This window comes from Thermobia domestica, chromosome 12 (assembly GCF_964235325.1).
Source record: "Thermobia domestica chromosome 12, izTheDome1.hap1.1, whole genome shotgun sequence".
Lineage (NCBI taxonomy): Eukaryota > Metazoa > Arthropoda > Insecta > Zygentoma > Lepismatidae > Thermobia > Thermobia domestica.
Window position 1 is genome coordinate 561,153 of NC_137465.1, and position 17,856 is coordinate 579,008.

Sequence of the window (17,856 nt, forward strand, 5' to 3'; positions counted from 1 at the left end):
TTGCTTTGATTATTACCAACAGCTAGAAGTGCTTCATTATGCAATGTTCAAAATATCTATACAAATTTTAGTTTTCGAGATTTATCTTTACACCTAAAACATTGGATTCATCCAATGTTATTGTAGGCAATACACTTTTCAAAGCCAAAATTAAATCCGAAGTTAACAGATGATTCGGACAGAAAATAGCCAAGTGTTCTATCATAGTTGCGGAAAATGTTTGAGAATGATTTTACAATATGTTTACCTCTATCGAATACTAATTAGTTCGAATTACCTCGACTTCGACTTCGACTGGTGAACTCACATCCTGCCCTTGTTTCCCGATACTACATAAATTAATTGTAAAAATGAGCGATTGCACAAACAACTGTAGCTGGCTTCCGCCTAACCGTTCCACACTGACCCCAGTACAGTCCCTATCTTTATATCAATCCATACATTTTTCACTCTTGAGGAGGCGAACTGGGTAGTGTATTGTGATTAGTATAGAACGAGAAGCCAGGAAATCAAGTTTGATTTCCGATCTAATCTGACATTTTGTTTCCGTTCTTCATCACATCACACCAACAAATTTAAAATAACTCGAGATTAACTATAAAAAAAATAAAAAAACGCAAAGAGCTCGAATAATTAACAAATTCCGAGCGCATTATCCGGTGATGCAACATTAAATAAATACATTTATCTTTTTATTTTTTAACTCTCTGAAGAAAGATATCGTGAAAGCGTTTGATAGTATACGTATCTTGAAAATTTAAGGTGAACTGTAATTGAAGTTAGAGAAGAGAAATCTCATGACAATCCTTAAGGGAAAGTAATTATTTTACAACTGTCTCCACCGTACAGCGAAGATATGCTTACTTTTTCTTTAGTTTAACAGGAAATGAAGGCTCACTCATTCAATAAATGAAGTCACACACATCAAATGTTGGAATGTTGTTTAATGATGAAAACTACTCTTGAAGTACAAGGGTATATTTTCATCGTTCACAAACATGATTACTTATATAGAAATTAAAGGTGGTCAGTAATATTACTTGTTTTACCACTCCTTCTTTCCTTAGTTGCCAACACAAAACACAATGCCACTTCTGTCTTATTACGACGACCAAACCTATGAACAACAACCAAACATAAGTCGCTTAACGCATCATAACAAATAACATATAACACAATTTAATAATTCGTCAACCTTTTGTAGTTCACATACTTTGTACAAAACTGTGAATGAATATAAAACTATCTCCCAACAAAACTTTATGCAGTTAACTAATCATCATCATCAGACAAAGAAATGGCATTTGTTTCAACACTGCACTCGACCACATCTATATAAAAACAAATCATTCTTGATATTACAACTACCTACCATTATCTGTTTTCTAGTACAGACCCCCTACATAGAGTAAATAAAGAAATAACATTATTGTACTGCATTCTCATTTGCTATTCCTGTACAAGTAATCCCTACATAGTATAGAAAATTTGGCACTCTCGAAATAAATTTAAGGGTTTCAATTATATGTATAGAATCACCTGTCGCTAGATTTTACTTTCCCGTTTATCTTATGAAACTTTTCTCAAATACTCAGTCGCCACACATTGTATCACGCTTTCATTTTAAGAAAATTCAAGTCATTTCCAGTTCTTAGACAAGTTTCTCTTTCTAATTACTACTCAAAACTATAATTGTGTTCAACGTTGAACAATCGAAATGTATTTACGTAAGTTCAAGACCTAGAATTGAAGCAAGTAAGAGTTGGATATCTTAGATTTAGTATCTTTCACGTTATTGGCACTAACAATAAAATGCATTAGTAGGTACAACATTGAAATCGTAAGAGTTTTTAAAAAGAATTTATTGGAAGACGCTGTTAATATATTCTCTTGAATAGATAAAAAATTATATTTTACCTTCAGAATAAATAATATCACAAATATTGAAATAGAAACTTCATATAAACAATATTTTTATTCTATTTATAACATTAAAGATATATCAAAACTACTAAATTGTATATACTTAGGAAGACTTTTTTTAATTAGTATGTGAAAATTATAAAGAAATACAACATATCATAATGAATAATCCTTTAAAACTAACGCAGGTATGTTTACTGGTTTGGAAATATATATAACATTTTGACAACTACACTATGTTTCTCCTATCCTACTCTTCCTAATATTTGAAAGTTTCTTGAAATAAGGAGCTACACTGCAAAGAAGTGAAACAAGATGTGGAGACCAAGTATTCGCTTTAGGAAGTGAACTGGATAACATAACTTTTCAAATGAGATCAACATTGCACAACTCCCATGAGCTTATTAGTTAACATCCACATAGACTCCTATTTACACTAACCACAAAGAGGTCGTTTCTACGTTTCACAACCTGACGAATTGAACATGGGTTCACTCTTCAGCCATAGACAAAGTATCGAAGAGTTTATATAGAAATTAATAAGAAATTTAGTTTACTTCTTTCACCAATTTCTTGAGCTGAGAAATAAGTATCTACAGAGATTGATAACTAGATTTTAAGTCATTAAATGACTAAACAGTAACACAAACCCTTTACAACGCTTCTCAATCAAAGTTATCTTTGGTTTCTTCAGTAGTTTGGCTGTAATATTATCTTATCGTTGGTTAGAGATAAAACTTGCAAATAACAAACAAATTAAAAACCTTGTCTGTTGTTAAGCTTATTTGAAAACAACTATTTTATGGTAACTCCACGCATAAAACCACAATTTCATGAAAGCAGATAAAAGAGTATGAAGTTAGTTTCTTTATTTGTTATTGATTACCTCATGTACCTTTAAATTTGTTTTAACTTCCTTCTCATATTTCATATCTCTGGAATTTAGATTTTTATTTATTTATTTATTTATTTACACTTGTTGTTTCTACCACCTCATATACAATCCTTCTAATACTCGAAATAAAGGTAGATTTATATTCATGTCATGGAGTCACTTGTTGACAATTTATAAACATTGGAATAATAACTTTAAAAATAACTGAGTTTCTTTGGCATTAAACTAATCAACGATGTTAGCAAACAACAATAAACGACCGAAACAGTCAGGTTCGAGGTATGCAGTCAGGTTGTTTTTACACATCCTTCACGAAACAGTTTCAATCGAGATAGAGGAACATTACATTTAACAACTCTTCATACAGCCATTTTTTAAGCAACAAACAAAATGGGAAACAAAACTTCTTGGTAATTTTTGATTTGAAGGATTAATTTTTTGGTTTCACCTTTGATTTAAACGAAACTAAACATTGGTCATATCAACAAAGCCACCCTGTTAACCATTATCTATTCCTGCAGTCCACAGAAACCTAGCCAAAGAAATCGTTTTCAATTATGTTTTTACTACGTAGCAGATGCACAGCATCTTAAATCTATAGGAAAATGGATCCTATACAATAATTAATAGTTCTACCATATGCTAAGGAGCACAGATAGCTACAAATCATTCTAACCAAGTCTTTGCTTTTTTATTTCTTTACAAAAATCATTGAAGAGCTGAATCACTTTTACTTATTTATATACGAATATGTATTTATATATTTACACTCACTTCTGTTATCAATTTACACACTGAAACAGTATTGACCTTTGAATCAAGTATGAATGCTTTCGGATTTTACAAAGCATTTCTCTGAAAAAAAGAAAAAAATATATTTTCATCTGGAGTTCATAGAGAAGCAAACACAGATATGTTAGTATTACCTTTCATCACTGTTTCTTACAGATGATGAAATATCTCCAGGGATTTCTTTTTTTTTTTTTTTTTTTTCGAAAACAAACCCTCTGTGGACTCTTTTGTTGTCAAACAGATTTCTTTGTAATAATTAATACACAGAAGAAGGTTTTAAGATTTATTTCTTGCTATTTATGCTTTGGGTGGACATCATTTAGCCTAATGGGCTCGTTTCCGCATCTTTACTCTTATAGGTTGTCGAAAGGAAGAACTTTTTATTATTTTTCTGAACGTAGAGGATCCTTTGTCCCTTTTCTTCTGAAAGTAGAAAATTTTTGCCTAAACTTCATTTCACGTCCCACTATTCCTTCCTCCTCACTTTCACCCGCTTTTATGGCACATATTGTCAATCACTTTCTTTGTTTCATTCTGTTCTACAACAATTGTTCAATCACTGGATAAAGAAGACACATATGTTCAGCACCTCGAATCGGAAGCCTGTTTATTGTATAATGGTGTATCATTTCAGGAATACTATCAAACGGTTGACTAAACTGACCTAACACAAATTTCCCAGTCTCCTTACTTTGCTGTATTCTCATATGCATGAAGCCACGAGCACTTCTGAAAAAAAGATAATAGAAAAACAGTGTTAATGTACTTTAAAAAGGAAAACTTTTAAATTATAACGGTTCAAAAAGCATCCTAGTTATCACGTACATTGAGACAAAGTAAAAAAAAAAAAAAAAAGTAAACTGCCCTTTTTCAATAACCATTAATGTAATAAATCACATTTTCTTTACGTACTATTTTCATATTGCCAGTTGCTTTTTACGGTAAATTCTTTGTTAAAAAAAGAGAGATTAAGACAGAGAGAACATATTAGTAATGTACACATTATCTCAAGTGATGTAAACTTTCCTTTACATCTTTATGTTATACAAATCCATACTCGTGAATGAAAGCACATGTCTCATATAGCCTCGATTCTGAAAAGGGACGATAAACTTCAACAAACATCAACACATATAGACTAAATATTAAGTAATGACGTAGTTAATCCATTTAAATATTAGCTGACATCAAATCAATGCTGACACACCAGAATTTTTGTTGCGGAGTAAGTAAGTAAAATATATTGCTTTCCAATGGTAATTAATTTATGAAAAAATATTGCCGGTACTCTTAATTGTTTCGGGTTTTAAAAGTGGGAGGGCGACGCTCACTCCCTTTGCTTCCCTTCCTTGCCACTGAGTCAATACCAATTAGGTTTGTTCTGAAGTTTGCTCAATACTGATGACTAGAGGCCGGATGTTAGGCAAAATGCCTATTCTTTAATATTAAAGATATGATGAAAAATAACGTTTTAGAGTTCATATGGGGAATTATAGTTTCAATTTAAGCCAATTTTATTTTGCCTATTTGGCCTCTTCCTGCCTAAATAATTGCTTCAGTGCCTAATGTTGCCTATTCTATGCATTTTCTACAAAATAAGACTTTATTGGGAAAAATATATAATTTAATATTTCAAGAAATAATTCTGCCTCTTTCGAGAAATATAAGTGTTGTTTGTAGTAATAAGATACCGTAAAACTTTGAACTGCTATAGGACTGTTATTTGTAGTGATAAAGTGTTGTATAGAATGTATTTACCAAAAATATACATGGCAATACATGTCAAGCTTCCTTTTTATATAGGTAGTAAAAGAAGATATTAACAAACATCTATATTCTTTGATGTATACATGTTTGTTAATATCTTATATTCCTCTATGTATGTTTCTATATTCTTTGAAGATTATACTTGACTTTATTTTTTAATCGTATTGAGTATTTATCTTTATTACTCCGAGTTACATTTTAGTGCCTATTTATTTTAATTTTAAGTGCCTATTTGCCTGTCTATTTTCCAGATTTTTAATGCCTGAACATCCGGTCTCTATGATGACATGTTCTGAAGCAGACTGCAATATACGTAAACTCACCAATGTATCCTTTACAGTTTAGTTAGACAAAAACTGAGGAGATCTATGAATACGCGAGGGCAAAAAGTATCCATATAAGGAAATGTAGAATAATTGCAGTAATGTAAAATACTATGCATATCAAAGATCCTATACAATAAACTAGCTCATATATTATCAAGTAGCAAATTCTTGATTAGTGCGTTAATTTCCCTAATTTCACGCACTACTTTAGAATCTTTTTTTTTTTTCTTAAATAAAATCAAAATTATTTTTGTGTACTTTTAATCATTATAATCAATGCTGGTAGCATATTCGTATCTTATATAGTATTATTATATTTCTGCTTCTGTTATACCGTTCTTACTCGATTCTACCAGCTTTATATTTTTCTCTGTACTTTGATATCAGAATTCATTACTGATCATCAGAATTGAACATAATCTATAATAAAATACTAAAAATAATGTGAAGTATAAAATTTTACTTATGCGTCCTTCGAAAAGAATAGAAACTATTGAAAAAGTTTAAACGTTTTTGAGATTAAATGAAATGCAAGGTAGCAAATATCGAAAATTATACGTCAAGAAAGCAAACAATGTTATGAGTTTATATTCTGTAAGGATAATTATGTGTAGATATTTTATATATATTGCATTTGTACTAATCCAGAGTAAGCTATGCACAATTTAATATTTTAATAATCACTTAGAATCTAAAGCTACATTCTTAGGTTTACTAAATTTAGGAAATTAGTGTTAATGGAATTTTTCACACACCAATAGAAATAGTCAAAGTAAATATAAACAACAGAAATGTTTTTTTGGTAATCTTATACCTAATTATTAAAGTGAAACACTTACGTCGTTGATTGCGTCTGTACGAGTTTTGCTGAACCACTTATTCCGTGGATTTATTCATCACATTAAGTCATTCGTATGAAGGTTAAATCACTTTCACACAAAATTGTACATTGTCTTTACAAAGTGATCTTCAATCCTCGTGTGAGTGGCATACCCTGGCGAACAAAACCACAGAATAAGGGATCGAAACTACAGGAAAACTAACACGACGCAATCAACTAAGTTGTATAAGCAGTGTAATTGTGTTTACAAACTTTCATGTGTTTCCGGTGTTTCAGGTGTCTTCGTTTTCAATACGACCCGAACTCGTTCGTGTTATCTCGTAGAGCCGAACAAAAGGCGCCATTTACATATGAAGTATAGAACTTCTAATGTGGTTATGTTCAAGAGAAACGTGGACTTATATCAGAAGAACATGCATTGCGTAGAAGAAATGTATGTGAAAATACAAATCAAGCCTGTGAACAGGACTGCAAACTGTTTAAATAAGTCACGTGTGAGTAAACTTCTCAAGAAAATAGAAGGTCGCTAGAAACAATTACATTAGAGCAATTTTTATAGAAGACAATACCGCCAGTCTAGTGCAGATAAAATTCACAATTTCAGTACTTGCAGTATGAACAAAGTAAGAAACTGTTTTAACTAATCATTACTAGAGCATTATGTTGGTACCGGTAGGCGTGTTCTATAACACCGTGGATACTCTACTAATTCAAGATAGGAAGCACTGAACAGCCGTGAATGAACACGTGCCTTAAATATTATGTAGTTAAAGTTGACAGGTTAACTCAGAAGTACAGTGACATATTTCCAACAGTTTGAACTTAGATTTAAAATCTGTCATTTACAGTCTTTAAGTAAATATTCTAAAACTATACAAAATACTGGACTCACGTTTGTATCGCTGTATTTTCCGTTTCTATGCACTAAGCAACCTCAATATTTCGTTCAATCGTTATGGGGGTCATTGATTTGGGTACTAACATTATTTAACTGATACTAACATTATTTCGGTTTACTTTCTGTATTGCGAATAAACACACAATCACATTACTGTTAATTAATCTTTAGTTTGATTTGTATCTGTCCACTAACAGGTTGAAGAGAACTATAGTTTATAAATAACAGTTTTTGTATTTTTACTTGTGAATTCTTAATTCTGGTGCTATAGTACAGTATAGTTGTGTGTACAAACACTGTTTCACACTGCATATATTTCGTTTTGTGTGACTTTTTATTGTTTTACGAAAGTTTTTATTTAGAATATGTGCAGCTCATGTACAAGATTTTCTTTTCATATAATCAATTAAACTAATACTCATTATTCCAGAAAACTTAGCAGAAGACTATCGAACTTCGTGTGTGTCAGATCCTTGTTGATTTTTTTAAAAAATATAAATTTGAAATTATCCGAAATCAATTCAGAATTGACCTGTCAAGAATATTAATGGAGGATCTTTATTCCTAATAAAAAAGGATTCAAAAACTATTCTTCCCATGTTATTGGGATAGGAATGTAAAATCCACTTCTTTTATTTGATGTTTTGTTTCTGTAAATGTCTAGGTAAACCTGAGGGGGGAAGGGGGAGATTCTTCGCCTTTTGTATCTCTAATGAGTTCTTTAATTCTGGTAGAGATGTTTCTTTTTGTCTTTTCTATATAGGATTCAGTACAGGTACAGAACTGTAATGGTTCTTCTAAGTTGACAAGGAATTTTCAAAGTTTTTTCCAAATTAGCCGAAAAATAAATACGGAATACATTGCCTACTTTCCTGGTCTTAGAGGTAATGACATTCACTCCCACTCCAGGTTTATCTAGACATCTGCCGTAAACAGAGCATCACATAGGACGAGTGAATGTTTTACTTTCCTGTTCCACTAACTTCGCAAGAAACTTTTCTGAATCTTTTTTTTTTTTTTTTTTTTTTAATTATTATTATTAGGACTGAAGATCAAAGTTAATTTAGACAGGGGAAATTTAGATCATAGGTGGAACAACATAATCTCTAATCGTAAGATAACTACAAAATCTTTTATTGATTTTTCACATTAAATATTCTTCACAGGTCAATTCTAAATTTATTTCAGATAATTGTCACATTTTTAAAGAATCATTTTAATTAGGATCTGGTTACAGTTATCATACAAGAGTTCAATACCTTCTGGCGTTTTTTCTGCTGAGCTTCACGGAATAAAAGAATAAAGGAAATATTACTTTAATTGATTATAAGGAAAAGAAAACTTGTACATGAACTGTATATATTTAAAATATAATCTTTGGTAAAGGAATAACGATTCAAATAAGAAAAGTTAATAAGAAATAGTATTTGTACATATATTATATATCAAGAAACGTTCCGTAAGTGAAAATACAAAAACCGCTATTTATAAACAGTTATTTTCTTTAATTTGTTAGTGGAAAGACAAAGCTAAGGACTGATTAGCAATGGTGTAATTGAGTATTTTATTTATTTATTTTCTGAATATTGTGAGTTCCGAAATTTCTATAGGGCAATACAGCAAAGTAAACCTAAAGAATACGACTTAGTCGGTTTCCAGCAAAACAGGGTGAACGATCCTGAAGAACAGCTCAGTAAGAATTGAAATATTAAGATTACTTAGTGCACAGTCGAGAAAAATATGACGGTACAAAGGTACATTCACCCACATTTCTTATATAATATGTACTCTATAGCGTCCATTAACAATAATTATTCTAGAAGTACATTTAATAAAACATTAGAAACAAAGTATATTTTCTAAGTTTCTAATACTGTAAGAAAAAATTAAATACCTAACAATCGATTAAATATTCCAAAAATTCAAAATTAATTCCTGATTTGCTTTTATTATTAAATTTTTCTGCCTAAATTAATCCTCATTAAAAGTGTTATGAATATGGAAATAACACTTTTTTTCAGCTTTCAGATGGCAGACATTAACACATGTACACGCGCCAGAGAAAGTCGTTTGATTTTGAGTGTAACGTCCCGTTCAGCAGCGAGGCTATACAAGACATGGACCTACTGATTAACGTGAAATCCAAACCACATGAACTCCCGCCGGGAATCGAACCCGGGTCTCCCACGCCAAAGGCGCGTACGCTAACCGCTTAACCATGAAGGAGCCCTCCACAGAGAGTCCTTTTCAGTGATAAGTGAGTGTAGTGGAAGTCATACTTACTTAGTGAATCTTTGAATTTGTTAAGTTATATCCAGTTTGATAGTATATCTCACTCCTTTTTGATCTTGTTTCTGTTGTGGTGTTAAACCTATGGAAGAATTCTCGTACCATCGTTGCTTCCGTAGAACAAAATCAATAAAATAAATTTACCTTGTATAGACTGAATAAAATACGTTCTTTCTTCATTATTATACTGCTTATACTGTGTAGTACGAAATAATTGAAATAAATAAATAAAAAAACTTAAATGAACCGAATAAAATACTTACTTTAAGGATAATGAATAATCTTGCCTAGTTGACTCACTGTTCCTCACCAAGTAACTGCCTTCCTTCAGCACCCGAAGAACATTCTCTGCCTCCACTCTCGTAATGGCTCCATGGTACCACCTGCAAATAACATCTCATTTGATTATTCTGTTTCAGGGATATCATACGAAGTGTATTTCATTGCACTGTGATTCTTTGAAACTATAAATTTTCATTGACAGGAACGTAACATTTCTCATGATAAACAAACATTTAAAATCATTTACTGAGGAGAATTCTCATACAAGATGAAGCAACATGAAGTAAATATAATAAAAATTCCATACGTAAGAACATTGAAACGATCCCTTTGAGAGCAAGAAATGTGGTACAATTTCAGATTAAGGGACTTTAAGTAAGCATTCTACTGTTAGATAACGCGACAGAATTGTAAGATCTCTGGCAAAGTTAAAACCAAATCGAAACTTTTGAAATTTTGGGGAGAAATCTCTCCCGATATTAAATTTTAGAAAGTAACAATTATTTGCTTCGCATTATTAACATCTAACTTATTTATGTAAGGCCCATATAGTCCCTAATGAAAATTCTCACGAGCTAAAGTACTGAAATTTGTAAGAGACATTGTAAATATTCATGAGTTCCAAATTCACTCAAGATCGAATGGCTGTCGTCAGTCACGTATATTATACTTTTAAAAAAATGGAAAATCAAATAAAAGGCGATAGACCTTCAATATTTTTAAAGTATTTCAACGGTTAGATATTTTTTAAGTATGAGATTAATGGTGGAGATCTAAGAAAGGATATTGCCACTGGATATGATTTAGTTTCTACATTGTAAACTAAGCCTAATTAAAAATATGTTCCGGGTATGCAATCTTTTCACTGTTCATGTTTAGAAAAAGTTTCTAAAAGATAAAATTATTGGTTAATTTTACACCAACACTTAAGTTTTCATAAAAACGAACTAAAGTTTAATTTAGGTCAAATTTAACTTCTAAGTTTGTATTAATTGAGCATTTTATGTATAATATTCAGATTAGGTGAATGAATATGTATAAAATAAATAAACTATAAATAAGAAAGCTCCATTGTATAGAAAACGCACAGAATATTACCTATTAAACAGTTTTGAGAGAAATACAATTCGTTGTTTTCTTAAAATAAGTTAGCTCGTAACAAAATTCCCTAAATTGGAGACTACGGACCTAATGTAAATAACTATGTCTTAATTCACATAAGATACAGTTTCCATATTATTATACTGAAATACGTCTTCTGTTTCTTTGACATCGTATTTGTATTGAAGGAAAGCGAAATACAAGAAACAATAAAACCTTTACGACGTTCATGTATTGCTAGTATTACAAAAATAGAATAAATTATTCTATGAAACTTGCTTTTAAGTGTACAACACACAAAATCAATTTTGATCTTTAATCTTTGCCTTGAAATGAGCTCATAAGAGGATAAAATGTAATATCATTTTGCTTCCTAAGAAAACTGAAGGTAAATTACTTATTGCTTATAAACTGATACACCTACAAGATACAAGCAGTCAATGGGATATTGAAACTTTCCTTTCATATAATACAAAAAAAAATGCTTCATCTTGAGAGGAATGTTTCATTGTAATGTTGAAAATCACAAATTTAATCAGTTGCACAAAAATTATGAATTGTGTCATGGTCAGAAAATTTTAAATAAAGAAATAACATCCGGTTGAACGAATTGAGAATCTACTTGAAGTCTGACAAAATTTAAGTCCAAACTGTTGTTCTGCAAACTGATATAATCAAGAAAATTGATATTGTTGCCTAAGCAGGTAGTCAGAAAAGAGTGGACACGAACATGCAGAAGTAGCTATCGCTTTAGCTGGAAATAAATTGAAAATAGGTTCTGAATTATCTAAACTTCAGTTTATTTTTTTAAATGTTTCTCCGAATAAAGGTCTTTTTTTTTTTTTTTAGATAAAATGCCTTATTTCTAGCGCCTATTATTATTAGCTCAATTGTTATTACTACTTAAACTTTTGTTTTGTACTTTTCCTGCATTTATTCATTTTATAAATAAATAATTTTTAGTATATGGACAAGTAATCATTAATGCATTACAACATTGTACTGAAATACGTTCACCGAAAAATAAATATGAACAGGGTGTCTACTAAAATCCCAAAATGAAATTTCGTGACCTTTTCGTGACTTTCATGACCATTTTCTGATTTCGTGACTTTTTCGTGACATTCGTGACTTTAGTGACCGATAGACACCCTGTATAAAGCATTATAAGTTCAATTGACATAAAACAAGAATCCTTATTCTGTAGGCCGTAAAGACAAGAGATGACAAAAATATGAAGAATCTCAGAGAGAGCATAATATTCTGAGAATTCTGTATACACCAAACAAACGGCTACCAGTCCCATTTCTGTAATCTATTTCAATTAATAATAAATAACACAGCCCCCCCCCCACACAATAATAATAATAAGAATAAGAAGAAGAAGAAGAAGTTCTGCGCATGGATTTGATGTATTTTGTTACACAGAATCCAAATTTTGAAACTCCAAGACGATCGGCAGTCTCAATTTTTTGTTATGGGCGAAAAACCTGAGCGATTTTGGATACGGAGGACACACGTAATTGACATGGTCAATCATCCTAAGGTTTGGAAATTTGGATTCTGTGTAACAAAATATATGGAATCCACACCCTGGTCTCCGGTGCACAGAACTTTTATTTTCCGTGTGTGTGTGGCTGTGTGATTATCACCAAAAGATGAACTCAGCTGTTACTGTACATAGTATTAGAAACTTCAATATCCAAGGCCTGTCTTCTACTTTAGCCTGAGGTTTGAAGACGAAACTTAAAGAAAAATAGAAAAATCTTTCTCTGAATGCTAGGTTTATATATCCTACAGTCAAAAATTGGAACCATTAATATAGTCTGAAAATCAAGGAAACACTTTTGAATGGCATCTCACATATTTATAGCGTATAAAGTGCCTTGTTATCAAAAAATGAGTTAAAGCTGTTTACGAATAACATTTTAATGAATAACATGGAGAAACTATAAAAGACTACCAATAATTATATTTATTAACAATAATTGGCACTGCCTGAACAATGATCCCTATAAAGTGGCACTCATAGAAAGAAGAACAAAGTCTTACTATTTGGAGGGAAATACATTAATAAACTAAATTTTCAACAAAATAATCAAACTGGTGGTAGACTAATTGAAAGTTTTTTGAAAGATTACATGAAATATACTTTTAAATTTATAACTGAGAGCTACACAAATCTGTTCCTTCATGCTAAGGATTGCCTAATCATAGTGCAGTTCAATTATATGCAAGCTTATATGTGAAGTAAAATTTTGAGAAAACAAAATTTAAGCGAAATGCTATTCAACTAAGGCAAATACATGAAATACAAGAAGATCGATTTCAGTGAGATTTGCATCACGTTACAAACCGACTCTTCGAATTGTAGAAGCAAAATTAGTTGATGCTTTTGCTCTCTCAAAGATTTTTTTTTTAATCTATTAATACGGTTTATGTTAATTCTCTACCCTTTCTCTCAACCCTTTCAAAATGCATTCTCTTAAACGACAGAATGTTTACCCAGCAATAGCCATTGGAATACACAGAAAAATATAATAAAAGAAAGTGGAAATGAAAGAACTTAAATAATTGTTCTTGAACAACTTTTCCTTCATGTTAAGTTACTATTTAAATCATCTTCAGTTATATAACAAGTTTCTGAAGCAGCTTTCTGGCTGTGTTCAAAACATTTAGACATTTAGCATTAAGTTTTTTTAGTGTATGTGTGTGTGTGTGTATGAGAGAGAGAGTGTTTGTTGTATAACTATGGTCTCTTACATATGATGTGGATATATTTAATTAATTAATTAACATATTTGTAAGTGCACTTGTGAAGGAGTTCTTGCAAAAATCCAAGTTTGTGTCAGAAGTATATGTAAAATTATTAAGAAAATAAGACAAAGATGAGAAAGAATAACGTGCCTGAAGTTGGCCCCCCCACCTCTCCCAAATTACACCAAACATTGCACATCGTTAGTGCATCGTTAGTGCACGTTAGTGCAATCAGAACTAACGTTAGTGCTATCAGCGTTTACGAAATATTGAAGATTTTTGGTGGGGGGGCCAACTTTATATGAAGTTAGCCCCCCACCCATCTTTATGCAGACAGATTTTCACAAAACTTTGTGCATCGTTAGTGCACTTAAACACACTAAGCACTACCGTTAGTGCTATCATATTTTGGGATTTATTCAAGATTTTTGGTGGAGGGGCCAAATTCAGAAATATCAAATTCTATACAAATAGAGGTAGAAACATGGGGTTAACGGCAATCGTTAGTGCATCGTTAGTGCACCTAAACGCACTAAGCATTAACGTTAGTGCTACCATATTTTGGGATTTATTCAAGATTTTTGGTGGGGGGGCCAACTTCAGAAATATCAAATTCTATACAAATGGAGGTAGAAACATGGGGTCAACGGCAATCGTTAGTGCATCGTTAGTGCACCTAAACGCACTAAGCACTAACGTTAGTGCTACCATATTTTAAGATTTATTCAAGATTTTTGGTGGAGGGGCCAACATCAGAAATATCAAATTCTATACAAATAGAGGTAGATACATGGGGTCAACGGCAATCGTTAGTGCATCGTTAGTGCACCTAAACGCACTAAGCACTAACGTTAGTGCTACCATATTTTAAGATTTATTCAAGATTTTTGGTGGGGGGCCAACTTCAGGAATATCAAATTCTATACAAATAGAGGTAGATACATGGGGTCAACGGCAATCGTTAGTGCATCGTTAGTGCACCTAAACGCACTAAGCACTAACGTTAGTGCTACCATATTTTAAGATTTATTCAAGATTTTTGGTGGGGGGGCCAACTTCAGAAATATCAAATTCTATACAAATAGAGGTAGATACATGGGGTCAACGGCAATCGTTAGTGCATCGTTAGTGCACCTAAACGCACTAAGCACTAACGTTAGTGCTACCATATTTTAAGATTTATTCAAGATTTTTGGTGGGGGGCCAACTTCAGAAATATCAAATTCTATACAAATAGAGGTAGATACATGGGGTCAATGGCAATCGTTAGTGCATCGTTAGTGCACCTAAACGCACTAAGCACTAACGTTAGTGCTACCATATTTTAAGATTTATTCAAGATTTTTGGTGGGGGGCCAACTTCAGAAATATCAAATTCTATACAAATAGAGGTAGAAACATGGGGTTAACGGCACTCGTTAGTGCATCGTTAGTGCACCTAAACGCACTAAGCACTAACGTTAGTGCTACCATATTTTAAGATTTATTCAAGATTTTTGGTGGGGGGGCCAACTTCAGAAATATCAAATTCTATACAAATAGAGGTAGAAACATAGAGTTAACGGCAATCGTTAGTGCATCATTAGTGCACCTAAACGCACTAAGCACTAAAGTTAGTGCTACCATATTTTGGGATTTATTCAAAATTTTTGGTGGGGGGGCCAACTTCAGAAATATCAAATTCTATACAAATAGAGGTAGAAACATAGAGTTAACGGCAATCGTTAGTGCATCGTTAGTGCACCTAAACGCACTAAGCACTAACGTTAGTGCTACCATATTTTGGGATTTATTCAAGATTTTTGGTGGGGGGGCCAACTTCAGAAATATCAAATTCTATTCAAATAGAGGTAGAAACAAAGAGCTAATGGCAATCGTTAGTGCATTGTTAGTGCACTTAAACGCACTAAGCACTAACGTTAGTGCTACCAAATTTTGGGATTTATTCAAGATTTTCGGTGGAGGGGGCAACTTCAGTAATATCAAATTCTTTACAAATAGAGATAGGAACATAGGGTTAACGGCAATCGTTAGTGCATTGTTAGTGCACTTAAACGCAGTAAGCAGTAATGTCAGTTCTACCGTATTTTGGGATTTATTCAAGATTTTTGGTTAGATGTCAACGTTAGAAATATCAAATTCCATACAAATTAATGTAGAAACATGGGGTTAACAGCAATCATTAGTGCTTCGTTAGTGCATTTAAACGCACTAAGCACTAATGTTACTGCTACCATATTTTGGGATTTATTCAAGATTTTCGGTAAGGCGGGCAACTTCAGAAATATCAAATTCTATACAAATCGACGTAAAAACATGCAGTTAACGACAATCGTTATTGCATCGTTAGTGCATTTAATGCACTAAGCACTAACATTAGCATTACCATATTTTGGGATTTATTCAAGATTTTTGTTGGGGGGCCATCTTTAGAAATATCAAAGTCCATAGAAACCTTTAGTGCTTTCTAGAAGCACTAACGATCCACTAACGAATGGCATTAATTTTTTGTTAGTGCTTGAAGTTGGGGCAAGTTCCCGTGCCCTCCAAAGATATTGTACTTGTAGCACCTACACTAATGAAGTACTAACGTTAGGGTTGGTGCACTAGGAACCACTAACAATTGCACTAGAAGATATCATTAGTGCTTTTGAATTTGGCGGAAATTTGATGCAATTAACAATTCCCAATAAATTTCTTATGAGAGTTTCGTGACATGTAATTGTCCATAACTACACTAATATTGAAATACTAACGAAACTGTTAGTGTTTTCTAGAAGCACTAACTATTGCACTAGAAGAGATCATTAGTGCTCTTGCATTTTACGGAAATTTGATGCAATGTAAAATTTCCCATAAATTTATTATGTGAGTTTCGTGACATGCAATTGGCCATAACTAAATTAATAGTGAAGAACTAACGTACTAACTAAACTGTTAGTGTTTTCTAGGAGCACTAACAATGCACTAAATTTTTAGTTAGTGCTTGAAGTGGGGCGCTAAGTTCACTCTGGCCTCTAAAGGTATTTTAATTGTAGCACCTATACTAGTGAAGCACTAACCTTAGGTGTAGATGCACTAAGAAGCACTAACAATGCACTAACGATTGCTCTAGAAGAGATCATTAGTGATTTTGAATTTGGATTCAATGTTGAATTCAATTCAATAAAAAAATTGCCATAAATTTCTTGTGCGTGTCGTCATATGTAGTTGGCCATAACTACACTATTAGTGAGGCACTAACGAAATTGTTAGTGCTTTATAGAAGCACTAACGAATGGCACTATTTTTTCCGTTAGTGCTTAAACTGTGGGTGTGAAATTCACGCTGACTTCCCCAAAGGATTTTTTTACTTGTAACACCTACACTAATGAAGCACTAACGTTAGGTGTTTGTGCTCTAAGAAGCACTTACGATGCACTAACAATTGCACTAACAGAGGTAATTAGTGCTTTTGAATGCGATGGGAATTTGATACAATGAATAATTCCCCATGTGTTTCTTATGGGAGTTTTGTGACTTATAATTGGCCATATCCACACTAATGGTGAAACACCAATTGAAACTACTTGTATCTTCTAGAGGTACTAACAATGCACTAACGAATAAATCTAATTTTTCCGTTAGTGCTTGTAGTGGGGGCTAAGTTCACGCTTATTTCCAATTTTTCTTTACTTGTAACATTAGTGCTTCCTAGTGCACCAACACCTAAGTCTAGTGCTTCATTAGTGTAGGTGCTACAAGTAAAAAACTTTTGCGATCCAGCGTGAACTTGGATCCCACTTCAAGCATTAACGAAAAAGAAGTCCATTCGTTAATGTGTCGTTAGCTCTTCTGCAAAACACCCATAGTTTTGCTCAACTATTGATGTAGATATGGCCAATTATATCCCACAAAAATCCCATAAGAAACACATGGGGAATTTTTCATTGCGTCAAATTTCCCCCAAAATCAAAAGCACTAATGATCTCTTCTACTGAAATCG

The 17,856-nt window shown here is 32.4% G+C and overlaps 1 protein-coding gene across 1 annotated transcript in view; it reads right to left on the reverse strand.

Annotated features, from left to right (window-relative positions):
- Nucleotides 1–924: 924 nt before the first annotated feature.
- The window catches only part of LOC145667134 (uncharacterized), a 408,945-nt gene continuing 392,013 nt past the window's right edge, over nucleotides 925–17,856 (reverse strand). Inside the window, exons 7-8 of the mRNA XM_081734875.1 lie at nucleotides 9,995–10,114; nucleotides 925–4,339 (exon numbers count right to left, since the gene is read on the reverse strand). Coding sequence (XP_081591001.1) covers nucleotides 4,150–4,339; nucleotides 9,995–10,114 — 310 coding nt within the window. The 3' untranslated portion in view covers nucleotides 925–4,149. The remainder of the gene's footprint in view (nucleotides 4,340–9,994; nucleotides 10,115–17,856) is intronic.